Source organism: Triturus cristatus, chromosome 2_2 (genome assembly GCF_964204655.1).
Source record: "Triturus cristatus chromosome 2_2, aTriCri1.1, whole genome shotgun sequence".
Taxonomy (NCBI): Eukaryota; Metazoa; Chordata; class Amphibia; order Caudata; family Salamandridae; genus Triturus; species Triturus cristatus.
Genome location: NC_140582.1, coordinates 466,273,719 through 466,286,682, shown reverse-complemented (window position 1 = coordinate 466,286,682; position 12,964 = coordinate 466,273,719). Strand labels below are relative to the sequence as shown.

Sequence of the window (12,964 nt, the reverse complement as noted above, 5' to 3'; positions counted from 1 at the left end):
CACGAGAGATGTCATATGTTAGGTCATTAGCAATGTATGATGGGGCGCAAGTTATAGTTAATTGACTAAACTATATATGGCATATTTCTGTGTTTTTTTAACGTTCGGTCTAGTTTCATTTCAAGGCTTAACTATAACGTCCCTCTAGCCTTCAATTGTTTCAGAAAATTTCAGTTTTTCTTTCATATTTTAGATATTCTAAATTTTCCAGTTCCCAACCTTGCTGCGCAAGACCATTCTCCGCGTGCAGTGGGGTTTGGGTCTGTGTCTAATCCTTAGTGGGCGTCCTAACCACCACTGCGCACAACCTACGTAACAAAGGTTGCTGGGATGGCTTGGCCTCATGGCTAGACACTGTGATCAACTCTGCACTGGTTTCCAACCCTCACTGTGCACAAATGTGGACTACCAACATATTTACTATTTCAAAAATAGGGCGCTATCAAGCAACAGAGAAGATGGGTAGGGTGAGTAAGCAGATGTAGAAAGGAGATGATGTACCCCTCTAAAACTATTTTTACCCCCTTTAAAGATCCATTATGCCTTACTAAAAACCCATACCCACTCACATTTTTAACCCACTGGTTTCATACCTGCATTAACATCTCAATTATCATTTACTTAAGCCTCCTTCGAAGCATAGGCTCTAAATTCAACATATTCTATTCAAACAAAATGGCGGTCAGAAGTGCCTCAATTTTGTCTTGAAAACTAAATGTTAGTGCTCTAGTTGTTCATTAGAACTCTGTGGTGAAGCTGCAGATGGTCACTAGGGTGTTAAATGAAAGACTGCTGCTGGCGTTGGAAGTAAGTTTCACTGCTTGCCAAAATGTTTTACCGACATAAATAAGGAATATATTTGAGAACTCATAAAAATGTGTCCTCAGTTTAGGTTTGTAGAGCATGAGCATAAATTCTATGACATAAAAAAACCTTTAATTTGTTCATCCACTTGCTGTAGGTAGGAAATGCTGTCAGTTTTACAGATTGTATTCCATCAAGATGTGTCCCACTTTTGTCAAGAAAGCAGAATTTTAGAGCCCTATTTTTTCATTAGAACACTGTGGTGAAGCTGCAGTAGAAAACTGGGAAATCAACTGACTGGCTGTTACTGGTGTTGGAAGTAGATGTTTGTCTCTGCATACCAGACTATTTTTCCGACACGGATGAGGAAGGTATTTGAGAACTTAAAGAAAATGTGTCCACATTTTAGCTTTATAGAGCAGTGATTCTTAACCTGGGCCCTGCAACGCCTACATAGGGAGTCTACAAAATTAAATAATATTAGTAGATTGATAAAATAACAAAACTGAAAGTTTTAAAATGCACTGTAAATGTGAAGAAATATGAAAGTTGAGGCTAAAATTTAAATTGGTATCCATAGCTTGATTTTGTTATATTCCATATAGGTACCATAATATAGGCCCGGTAACTTCATTACCCTTCGCCTATATTCTTCCTTCATTACACTTGTAATGGTTTACAGTGATAGACCTTTTACCTAGATATGACACTGCATTCAGAACACAGGTTTGACCTAGTTTGAATTCTCATTCGTTATGCAGGAGGATTCTCGGAAGCACAGCAGGACTACCATCTCCTGTATAATATTCATGTATAAAGTTCATGCCCGACGTCATCCTTAGGCCCACACAGTAATACAGCGAGGTAGGACCCCTGGAGTGACCTATGGCTATATAGACATCACATCTTGCTAAGATAGGGAGAGGAGTCCGAGACTTCCCGGCCCACACGCTGACCAGAGACGCTGAGGTTCCTGCATGCAGACAATCCAGCTCGCAGTGGTCGAACATCCCTCGCGGGGTGTCCAACTCGAGACCAAGACGGGGTCCCACAGTCTCTCACTTCAAGTAATGGGGTTGACTAAATCCTAGAGGGATTCTTGGCTAAAACACCCATACACATGCTAGGTAAACGTAGGTACATCTAGTTAGGGAAGCATCGTAGGAGTACGCATCTTTTTATCATGTGTTTTATATATTCATATGTATTCATGATTATTGTAAAATGGTAGAGCTATACCATCCATTTACCTTTATAGTACTGCTAATCATTTACATCTTATACTGTCTAACGGTTGTTGCAGCTCATCTCTTCTACACCTGAATAACAAATGTTCAATAAATACTTATTGAAAACGCCCAGCCTGTTTATTCTGTGTATCTCTCTGAGACAAAACTAAGTAGGCATGAGTGACTGAGCGAAAAGTAGTATATTGTTTCCAAGGTCCTGAGGGATCAGGGTTGTCATGTTCGAGGGTTCCCAAGAACTATTATCTCCTTGGTAAGAGGAGATTCTAATGGCACTGTGGGCTAGTTGGTACTAAAGGCCAACATACCCGGTGGGGGTGTTCAGAGTCAGTCTGTCACCAATCTTACAGTGTAAGCTGTCCAAAAGCGCAGATTCTGTATAACTAATATAGGAGCTACACAACAATGTGTGGGAACAGTGCAAGTACAGCAAACAGTAGTATGGATAATTAGTGGCATCAATTGAAGCACTAGCATACTCTGACAAAAAAAAGAGAAGGCATTAGGAGGAAAAAAAGTCAAATGAAATGGTGGAGCCCTTATATATTGTTATGTCTTTTAGAAAGAAACCCAAGTTCTGAAAAACTCCAACCTCCCCATTAAAATAAAAAGTTTGATTTTTGTTTGTTAATTAAAGAAAATATTTCATAAACTGTGTATTTGTTTGATGTATGCTTGCTTCTGTAGGTTTGTGCATTTCCTTTTTGGGTTCTGATCATATAAATTGCATAGGCGGGGGTCACCGGCTTCTAGTAGTGATTCAGTGGGGGTCGACGGAAGTCAAAAGGTTAAGAACTGCTATTTTAGAGCACTAACCATAATTTCCATGACAAAATGAACCCTCTCTTCTCTAAAGGAAATGCTGTCAGTTTTACAGCTTTGATTCCATTAGGGTAGCATTCAGGTGTGCCACATTCTTGTCATAAATGCAGATTGTTTGTGCTCTAGTTGTTCATTAGAACACTGTGGTAAAGCTACTGTAGAACAATGGGTAATTAGCTGACAGGCTGCTGCTGGAGTTGAACGTATGTCATATCAGTAATTTTTTCTGACATTGATGAAGAAGATATTTGAGAATTTATTTGAAATGTGGCCTCATTTTACCTTTCTAGAGCACTAACTATAATTTCTACAATAAAAAGGAACCCCTCATTTTGTTCACTCACTGCAGTATCTTTTCTAGGAAATGGTTTCAGTTTTACAGCTTTTCAACACAATGTTGTTCAGGTGTTGCGCACTTTTGTGCCAAATACAGAATATTATCACTCTAGCTTTTCTTTAGAATGCAGTGGTGAAGCTGCAGCCGCAGTTGAAATCTAGAGAATCAACTGACAAGGTGCTGCTGCAAGTACATTGTATTCAGAATATCAGACTTTGTTCTTACATGGCTAAGGAAGATAGTATGAAATTATAGAAAATGTGTTGTAATTTTAGTTTCTGGAGCACCTTCCATTACCCTCTACGCGAAAAAAATGAGAGAAAACAATTTTCTTTGAAAAAAAATGCTTCATCAGACCCTAGCAGAGAATCAGCATTTTTTCATTGTGTAAAATCACCTTAGAACACTCCACAGTCCCTAAATTTAATATGATATCACTAACAAACGTTTTATATTGAGACTAAAATTTGTTATGGCGCATCATACATGTTTCCTTTTGCGATCCAAACAGGTATGCACTACAGTGCACTTCAATGGAGACACCATGTCCCTAAGTCCTGTAATGATTGCCACAACATGCTGTCCATGTTGTGGCCAGCCAATCAAGAGGCGGTCCCTTTGAGGCCTATCCACATGTCTATGGGAGGATAAGGGCATGCTCCTCCTGCCACTTAAATGTTTTTTTAATTCATTTTCAGAATGCGGGGACAATGTCTCTGGGTCCTGTAATGGCTTCCACAACATACTGTCCATGGCCATGTCATGGCCAGCCAATAAGAATTTACCATTTAAACTGGCCAGTCAGAGGATATCTGGATACCAACAGTCCAGATATTGATAATTTGTTGTGGAGGTTAACCACTACAAGCACCTTTTTAAATGCAGATTTCTAAATAAAACTATTGACTGGATTTGCACAAACTAAAGAAAAACAGACTTTCTGAGTAAAGTTCTAATTGTCTGCCAAAATTGGTGTAAATCCGTCCAGCTGTTTTTTCTGTATCTGAGAAAAGAATTTCCTACGAGATTTAAAATGGGAAATCATTTGGGACACCCCCACCCCTTTTGTTAGCCCCCGCTTGATTGATCAGTGCAAAACTTTCCATGAATCTGATAAAATCAATACATTTTTTTAAGGAAAGTTTCATATAGACTGTTTGAACAACACCTAAGTTATGAAAAGTCTGATCTAACTCTAACTACCCTGGTGCTATCACCACCAGAGTAACGCTTTAGTGCTTTTACTGGACAAAATGCAGAAGTATAAAACCCTATATTTCACAGGGAAGTATTTCAGGGTTTCCTGTAAAATGCAGATTTTGTCATCATAATGACAGTGCCAAACCACTCCGCCGAGCTTTAACATTGTCAGGGTTACTAGGATTACGTGGCATCAGAAGCATCAGAGAAAGTATGCACAGAAACCTCTCTGACTAGTCAATCAAAAAAACGTTCCCCTTAGTTCCTTGCTGGTATCACCTGGGTGCAAAGTCTGGGCATTACCTACATTTGCAAAGAGATTCTGCTGAGGATACCCCCATGCAGTGTAGATTTTGTGCAGTAATTCTTTAAGACCTGCTTATGATTATCCTGGACATTGATGCCCAAGTATAGTCCCCAATGATGAAGCATCATGACTTTACGGCACAACTTCAAGGAGTCAACTACCCTGCAATTGTTGACATTGTGCATAAGAGTTGTATTATTCCTGAACACCAGACCATGCCTGCCATGCACCAAGAAAATAAAAAATGTCTCAGTCAATCATATCACCCTGGCTGTCAACAAACTGATGGGGAGATATCTCTGAAAAGCCACTTACATTCAGTTCTTACAGGGGGCCTTCCAAATGCCAGATTAAAACAAAGTCACCTCTTCAACCTGACATTCTGGGAGAGGAAAGGTCCTATCCTTTAACTGGTTGTCGTCCTATATCCACAACATTCAGACTGTATTTAAGCTGCCACAATATTTTCACCATAGAGTCCTCATTGATCACTGTAGAAGCCTCATCATAACTATGCCATTATGCTGCAACCTAATAAACTCAGTTTCTTCTCTAGATGTTGGGAGATGCATCAGAGCACTTTTCATCAATGCACCAACCAACTGAAGTCTCTGTTCTACTATGAGTTTATTTTAGAAGGTTCAGGACTATGCACAAATGTCCACAGTCTACGGTGAAAACAACCAATTACAGGACAGAGCTTTCAGGAAGCAGTCATATGTAAGGAAACTAATGCTCTCACTGTACTCGCAGATGAGAAGCCACCACCTTATATTTTCAACAGATAAAATAGACAACTTCAGTCACTGTATCAAGCTGTATTGATTCCTCAGCACCACAGGATGTCCCAAATTCACGGTTGAAATATTAAGCTGCAGGCCTATTATGACCATGAAATCGACCACGAAAATACTGTCAAAGTAAGTGTAGTGTAGATGCACTATTATTAACTCCACCTTAACAATACCCTCTGCTTAACATACCCAACTGGACCCCCATGAAGGAGCTCTCCAACACAGATCTTGCTGACATTCTGATTGCCCATACAACACTTCAAAATGAAGTCTACCTATCTACAACTATGAAATGTCTTTCTTCACATGGCAGCTTTAGGAAGCAAAACAGGACACTTCATCTTGAAGAGCTCGCCAATAACTAATTTATTGCTACAGCAATCACAATTTAATTGGAAGGCTAAATCAACGACAGCCTCCTACAAAACTGCCAATCCAGTTTCAAAGCACAATGCAGCATATCAGTTGAATGGAGGAGAAGAGAACGGAAAACAAGTTGAGTTGTGTGAGAAAATCATTTTACCACAGTTTTTGCATTTACTTAAGTGCTAATCAATTTTTCCTTTTTAGTTTTTAACTACTTGCAGATTGAGGTAAAAACAGAAAACTTATGAGTAAACCCAGAAAGGTATACATTTCTGTAAAGTAGGCAAATTCTGCAGTTCAGCAAGGAGTCATTTGTATGGATTTCTCATGGTTTTCCCAGAGAAACCAAATTGTTTAAATCAAACAATAATTGGAAATACTTTGGGAAAAAAAAAAATAGGTGACAATGTTTTCATCTGTAATTATTTCCCCAATGTCAGATATACAAAAGCAATATATCACTATGTCTGCCAGGCTCTTCTGGTTGCAGGGATAAGTAATATGCATGTTGTTGTCCAAAAACATGCAATACAACTGAGCAGCAGCTTTAGTGATTTTTCACTGTGTACCTACCATGTATCAATTCTTATGGTAAAATCTAATTAGTAAAAAATGGGAATGAAGGAAACATGCATTTCTTTATTGTGGCTTAGGACTAGTGATTATTTGTATAACTCAGAATTGGGGGCTACCCATGCTTCAGAGGGAATCTTGCAAAATGTGTCCTTTCTTGCATACTGGCTTACATTTGCAAACCAAAAAGGAGAGAGCAATTAAATTGATAGTAACACATTTTCTACTATTCTGTTTTCATACACTTGTTTCAATGGAAAACTGTATCACGCTTGTGTGGGTGGGCGAATTGCTGGTGAATAGAAATGTCCCAAAATGCAACTGGGACACACAATTTACACCTTAAAAATTTAGTCCAGGGTGGTATGACTTGCACAGGCATTTACCTAGAAGGATAATAGATACTCTTTTAGGAAGTACATTGTTAGAAAGGAACCAACAATAGTTATACCAGTACACCATCTTTGGAAGTTCTCTTCTTGTTCACATGTCTAGCAGTATCTATTACTAAAAGATTAATAATGCAATCTCTTTCCACATACCTGTCTTGGTCAATAGAGTGAGTTCTCTGATGAAGTGACAAGGGTTTAATCTGATACTGACGGACTTGGCAGGTCTTGGGTTGGATTCTTGGAGTTATATATGCTTGCATTGTACCATACTGCCCTTCAATAGATCTTATCTGTGTGAGTAAAACATATAAAGTGAGAGATACAAGAATGTTGCTAGTGGAAATCATTCAAATAAAAAGCCTTCTCCTAATACAGACTTGGAATGCGAAACATTAGCAAGGTGTAACTCCCTGCAAATAAGAGTGGTTGTTGCCTAACAAAATAAATGCATTTTAAAAATCAACTGTTTGCACTCCACTGATAGTGATGTTGCAGTATAAATGCAGTATTTTATTTCAACATTTTATTTAAACTGTGAATATCTTTTAACTTTTGAAACACAGTTGAACAATTTTCAATTTCCGCTGGGTCACTATGCTTTTACATATTATTTGAAATAATTCTGGATTAACTTCTACTGCCAACGTTTCCTCCATCTATCTTATAACATTTTTGTGAGCACCGTTCCTAATTTTGTGAACTTTGGAATCATGATTTCTACTGGACTGCAATCTCACATATCTTTAGCCTAGAGTCATTCATGGTTGATGCAGAATTTTCTATACAAGGTATTTTATTTCAACTCAAATGAGTATATCTGTTTACTATCAGAAATCCTTGTTAAAATTGGGCCATCTATATTTTTTGATGTATGCAGAGCTAAATTCACTCTTTGTAGAAATAGCATAAGTGGATTCATAAAGAATCTTTAACATATAATAGAAATGGCTGTCTGGCCTTAAGAAATTGAGCAGCAGGGTACCTCCCGGGTGTATGTTATTCTGGAAGAGTTGGAGAACCTTAATAATGAAGACTGGTCTATTCTGATTATGTGTAAATGTGGAAGGACGAGCTAGAATAGTTGGGTATTAGTTAAGAAGGGGCTTACAGCAAAATACAAGGGGCAGAAGTTCAGGTCTATTCACCTGAGGTACAATACCCCAGAAAACGGAATCAATCCAACCAACGTGGAGGTTCTATCGCATCTCCAATAGATGGGATGAAAGACTGCCAGCTGTTTTGGGTGTGTCCTGCTTTAGTAGAATGTGGGAAAGGTGTGAGCCTTTACTATCAGAGGACAAACTCCAATACAACAGGGATGATGTGTAGCTTGCCTTGTTTGGGATGAGTTTCACTACTTGCTAATGGACACTCAGATTTGAACTATTATTTTTGTGTGTAGTAACATGGCTAGACTCATTACTGTCTGGGAGTGGAAAAATCTTAATCCTCTAAACCTACAGACATTAAGCATGGTATCCAGAATTATGACTGATTGTTGAAACAGAGATTTGGTTAAGCATGAGGACAGTCTTTTGGTTTTTACTGCAATTTGATGACAGATACATAGTCTTTTGGACTATAGTATGGGGGAGCTCCGTGAGTCTATTATGATTTGCAGTCTTATAACTAAATTCTAGTAAATATTCCTAATTATGCCACTTAGCTCTTAACTGAGGGTCTTTCCGGCCTCTTTAGCAGATCTGTTCTTGAGTCTAGTCCTTTGATTCCCTTCTTCTTTCCCTTTTTCTCTTTGGATCGGTTTTTGGGGGGTTAGTCCACTTAGCCAGCACTCCTGATTTGTTGTGGAAGGTGGATTTGCTGTCCTAATGTTAGATGCTGAGCATATTCAGTAAGAGCTGCTCTAAAGGGTAATTTCTAAGTTGAACAACCTGCATGAGCCACAGATGTGACCTTTCCTGCTAATAGGAAAAAATATATATTTTTTAAAAAGGTAAACATGAAGTGACACAAGAAGTGGACACATGGAAGTCCAGAAGCCCACTATTTCAGCAAAGGGAAAAAGGATAAAGTAACTTTTATGTTGACTCCACAACTCCAAAGTTCTAATATGTAGGCTATTTTCGTGTTATCAATCTGTGAGCATCCCAGTCACCTAGTGGCAGGATCAGAAGCTGCTTTTACAGCTATATTGAGACAGAGCTTAGCATGCTGGTACTGCTCACTCATGTGAACATCACACACCACAAGCACCTGTTCCTGTGCATATGTGCACTCTTGCCATTTCCCATTAAATTGAAAAAGGAGACAACCCGTATGTGTAGAACAAGTCACCTGGACAGCGGGCTGATTTATTTTCTTAAATACTGTACTTACTTCTTTATAGGAGAAGATGCCTTGAATATAAAGCATCAAATTAACAGAGGTTTTTAACCTGTGGTCTGGGGACCCCGGGTGTCTGCGATGCCTACTCATGGGGTCTGCAACTGCTTGAAAATTATGTATAGTGTATGTAAATGAAAAACCAAACTGAAAAATTTTAAACGTTCTGTAATTGTGAAGAAGTTTCAAATAGGAGGCTAAAAATTAAGTTGGTATCCTCAGACTGATTAGAAGTGCAAGTGCATCAAACAGTATAGAAAATAGGCGATTAGAGAGTTAAATTAATTTCCACCTTCCTTGTTAAAATCTAGATTTAAATTTTTTTATATTTGTGAATTAAATGAAACATTTCAACATTTGTGTATTTATTTGATGAATGCTTGTGTATTGTCTTGCTGTTCAAATCATTGAAATTGCTTACTCCGTGGTCCCCAGCTTTTGGCAATGACTCAGTAGAGTTCCCTAAATTCCAATAATTATTCAGTGGGGGCCCTCAAAATCCAGTAATGATTAAGGGGGGGGGGGGGGAGTACAGACATCTAAAGGTTAAGAACCACTTGGTTATAACATAACTATAAGTAAATGTAATGAGAATGTTATTATGGAATTGAATACAAAGTTCTCTTTGCTCATTGTGTACACTAGTATACAGTTTAAGTCCAACAGAAACCAGCTGACTGTGCTAGGGCAACCAAAAGCCCACAAATGAAAACACGTTTTGTTTAAAGCAGTCCTCTGCAGGTTTGAGTACATGGATAAGAAATAATTAGTGTGCTTATCCCTATGGCACATCACTGGATCTGACATGTACCTATACTCAACTACAGATTATTACTCAATGTTTCATGCAGTACTATATCCAGTTATGTATTGTACGACATCAGAGAACTTGGATTAACTGAACAGAAATCCTAAAATTCCAAATTATGAAACATCAGCATTTGTCATGGCATAAATTATTAAGCAAGAAGAAAATCAAATGTGAAAGGAAACCACATCGTATTAATTGCTGTACCTTAAGTTCTAGCCGGGTGGTGTTTGCTTGACATCGATAGGTTGCAAGGAGGAAGTTGCCATTTGGCTGCAATGAATTTAAGTGCAGTTATTTAGAAAAGGCTATCATAAAAAGATAATTATATAAAAATGTTTAAGATACAAATATATGTGTTACAGACATACTTATTAGAGAGACTAAATAATAGGATAATTCTACCATATGGTGACTCTGGTGCTTCAAGTGTCGAGTTTTCTCTTTAATTGATGCAGTCACAAAGATCATAGGGAAAATTCAGTTTGACCAACCTGAACCAACTTATATAAGATCTATTACAACAAATCATGACTTCAAACCTGGAGTCGTCATCAGATGGCGAGTATCTCAGAAGAGGTATTGGCGGCTCCGCTATTAAGATGATATAGTCATCTCCCTTTTCTCCTTGTCTTCTGGAAGGATCAAGGAGCTCTCCTTCCTCAATATCAAAGTGCTGGTCATCATTTGATGTATCTACCTTCAAAGGGCTTGGTGGCATCAGGAAAATGTGGATTCTGGGGTAAGGGCATTAGATGTGCGGGTGGTGCTGTGTAATCTGGCTGTTAAGCCTTCAGCCTAGGCTTCGGTTTTCTTGTGGAGGCCGAGGTACGTTTTGATGGGAGGGTGAAGGTTGGTGTGCAGGCTGAAAGTGTAGTTCTGTAGAAAAATGGGTGTAATAATCCGTTCTGTGATAGAGGTTCTCAATAGGGTCCATCGTCACCTGCATCAGGAGCCTCTTTTCTGGCATTATTATAGTCTTCTTTGAAGTTTGTAATGGTGATCGTAATGAGCACAATTATTGACTAGTCATCGTTTTGAAACATAAGATAGGTGAGTGGTACACAAAATGTTGCTCCTCTGAACTCTTATGAGCCAAGTTTCCATGCTCTTCTTCAGTGTCCTGATATTTATTTTTACATGGCATGGACTATCAGCTGCGTCACGGGCCATTTGGGCCAGCTTCCTCTGCTTATGTTTTCAGGAGTTTTGTGGGTGGCTGAGATGGACTTTTACTTGGAGAAGTATGAAAACTGCAGACAGTCTGAGGTTGACAGAATTACTGTTGCTGAAAACCGATGGGACTACTTTCGAAGACGTCTTCATCAATGAGGTTGTTGATAATAGGATAGTCGTCAATGGACTGTTAGTCTGTGGCATTGTCGCACATGGGGTTGCTGTTCGGGGTGGTTTCATCGATGGTTGCTTCTTCCTATCTGTCTAACGGTGGGTCATCGACCAGGTTGACAACAACATAAATGGTACCCTTCTAAATTGATGATGAAACCATTAACAGTGGTGCAGTTTACAATAGGATCAACTATGCTTTTCTCTGAGGCTCCTACGAGATGAAGGCTGATTCCTTTGAAGATGCTTTTTTGAAGTTTTGGACTTCTCCAAGTATTCTTAATGTATAGCAGAGTCCTTTGACGCAAATTCATTTACCGAAGAGGGGGTTTTAGCTGCTTTGAATTTTTCTTTAGCTATCTTGGAAGTCTTTCCTCACAGACATTGAGGTTGTTTTTGTGAGAATGACCTGCTAATCTTACAGTCGTTTGGTTTGTGATCTGGGTGCAACAGTAGATTCACATCCTCTGTGAACCATTCAAAAAGATTCATCTTGAAGAGGCTCCTTTTAGAAGCTTTTTCCATGTCAGAAATTATTTACCAAATCCAAAGGAAGTGGATGATAGGTCCAACACACACAACCTATGGAAGTAGTTATTTCCAGTTTTTTGAAGTAGAAATTAGACGTATCTGTCCAAACAATGAGCAAAGCTCTGAGACTGCTTTTCCACATGATGTGAAGAGGAACTCTGGGGTGAGATGGCTGCAAGCAGAATTAGTTGGGCACTCTCACATCACTGGCGGAAGTTTGCCTCTTTTCCAATAACAAGAATGTACTACTAAAGAGGCACTGCTTTAAGGACCTCCAAGCATATTGCCCTTTGTACTAATCTTGCAGAGTTACAGTTTGACTCCATCAACGACACAGAAGGACTCAAACATTTGGATCTATGAAAGCTCCAGTGCTGGAGAATTTGATGTGATCATGCTTGATATTTGTCCCTGATCTCATATAAGAAGCAAGTCACAATAAGTGCTTTGTACACAACACATCTTCCCACACCTTAGTTGCTTAGATTAACTAGTGATACAGTTTTGCACCTTTGCAAAATATAGATCAGTTTCTAGAAAGACTAGATCTTCTGGTTAGGACAGGCTGAGCCAACCTGCCAAGTAGGGACATGGAATCTGATGGACTGTTACCCCACACACTACCTAAGCATTACCCGAAGTTGGTGTGATCCGGGCAACAAACAACCAAGTTTTTCTTGTTTTATTATTAATCAGCTCCAAAATTCCTTTTACTGTGGATCAGCACACACAAGAATCCACACCATATATTTTAAGGACTTAATTAAGCTTAACATTCTAGTTTAGTGCAGATAATGTGTATAAATGTAAGTATAAATATAAACTTGATAGTGCCAAAAAAAGCAATAAGCAAAACATTAAAAAGAACTGCAACACCGTGATTGTTTCAGTAAATTATGCCACTGAACGATGAAAACAGTCTTTGATAATTAACCCCTCCCTTCTAGCCCATTGCTAACCTGTCTTAGCACACTTTTGTTTTTTTTAGGTAGCTTCTAGCCCACATACTTTATTCAAACAATAGGATTGTTGTTTAATTAGCTTCAGTACTTGCAGACATTCTCTTTTTGTCTCAGTTGTGGCATTTCTGAGC

General features: G+C 38.7%; 1 protein-coding gene across 2 annotated transcripts in view; it reads right to left on the bottom strand.

The window, feature by feature from the left end:
• BBS7 (Bardet-Biedl syndrome 7) overlaps positions 1-12,964 on the bottom strand; it is a 368,412-nt gene that overhangs the window by 85,024 nt on the left and 270,424 nt on the right. For both annotated transcript variants that reach the window (XM_085641566.1, XM_085641567.1), the window contains exons 13-14: positions 10,201-10,266; positions 6,993-7,132 (exon numbers count right to left, since the gene is read on the bottom strand). In XM_085641566.1, coding sequence (XP_085497692.1) covers positions 6,993-7,132; positions 10,201-10,266 — 206 coding nt within the window. The remainder of the gene's footprint in view (positions 1-6,992; positions 7,133-10,200; positions 10,267-12,964) is intronic.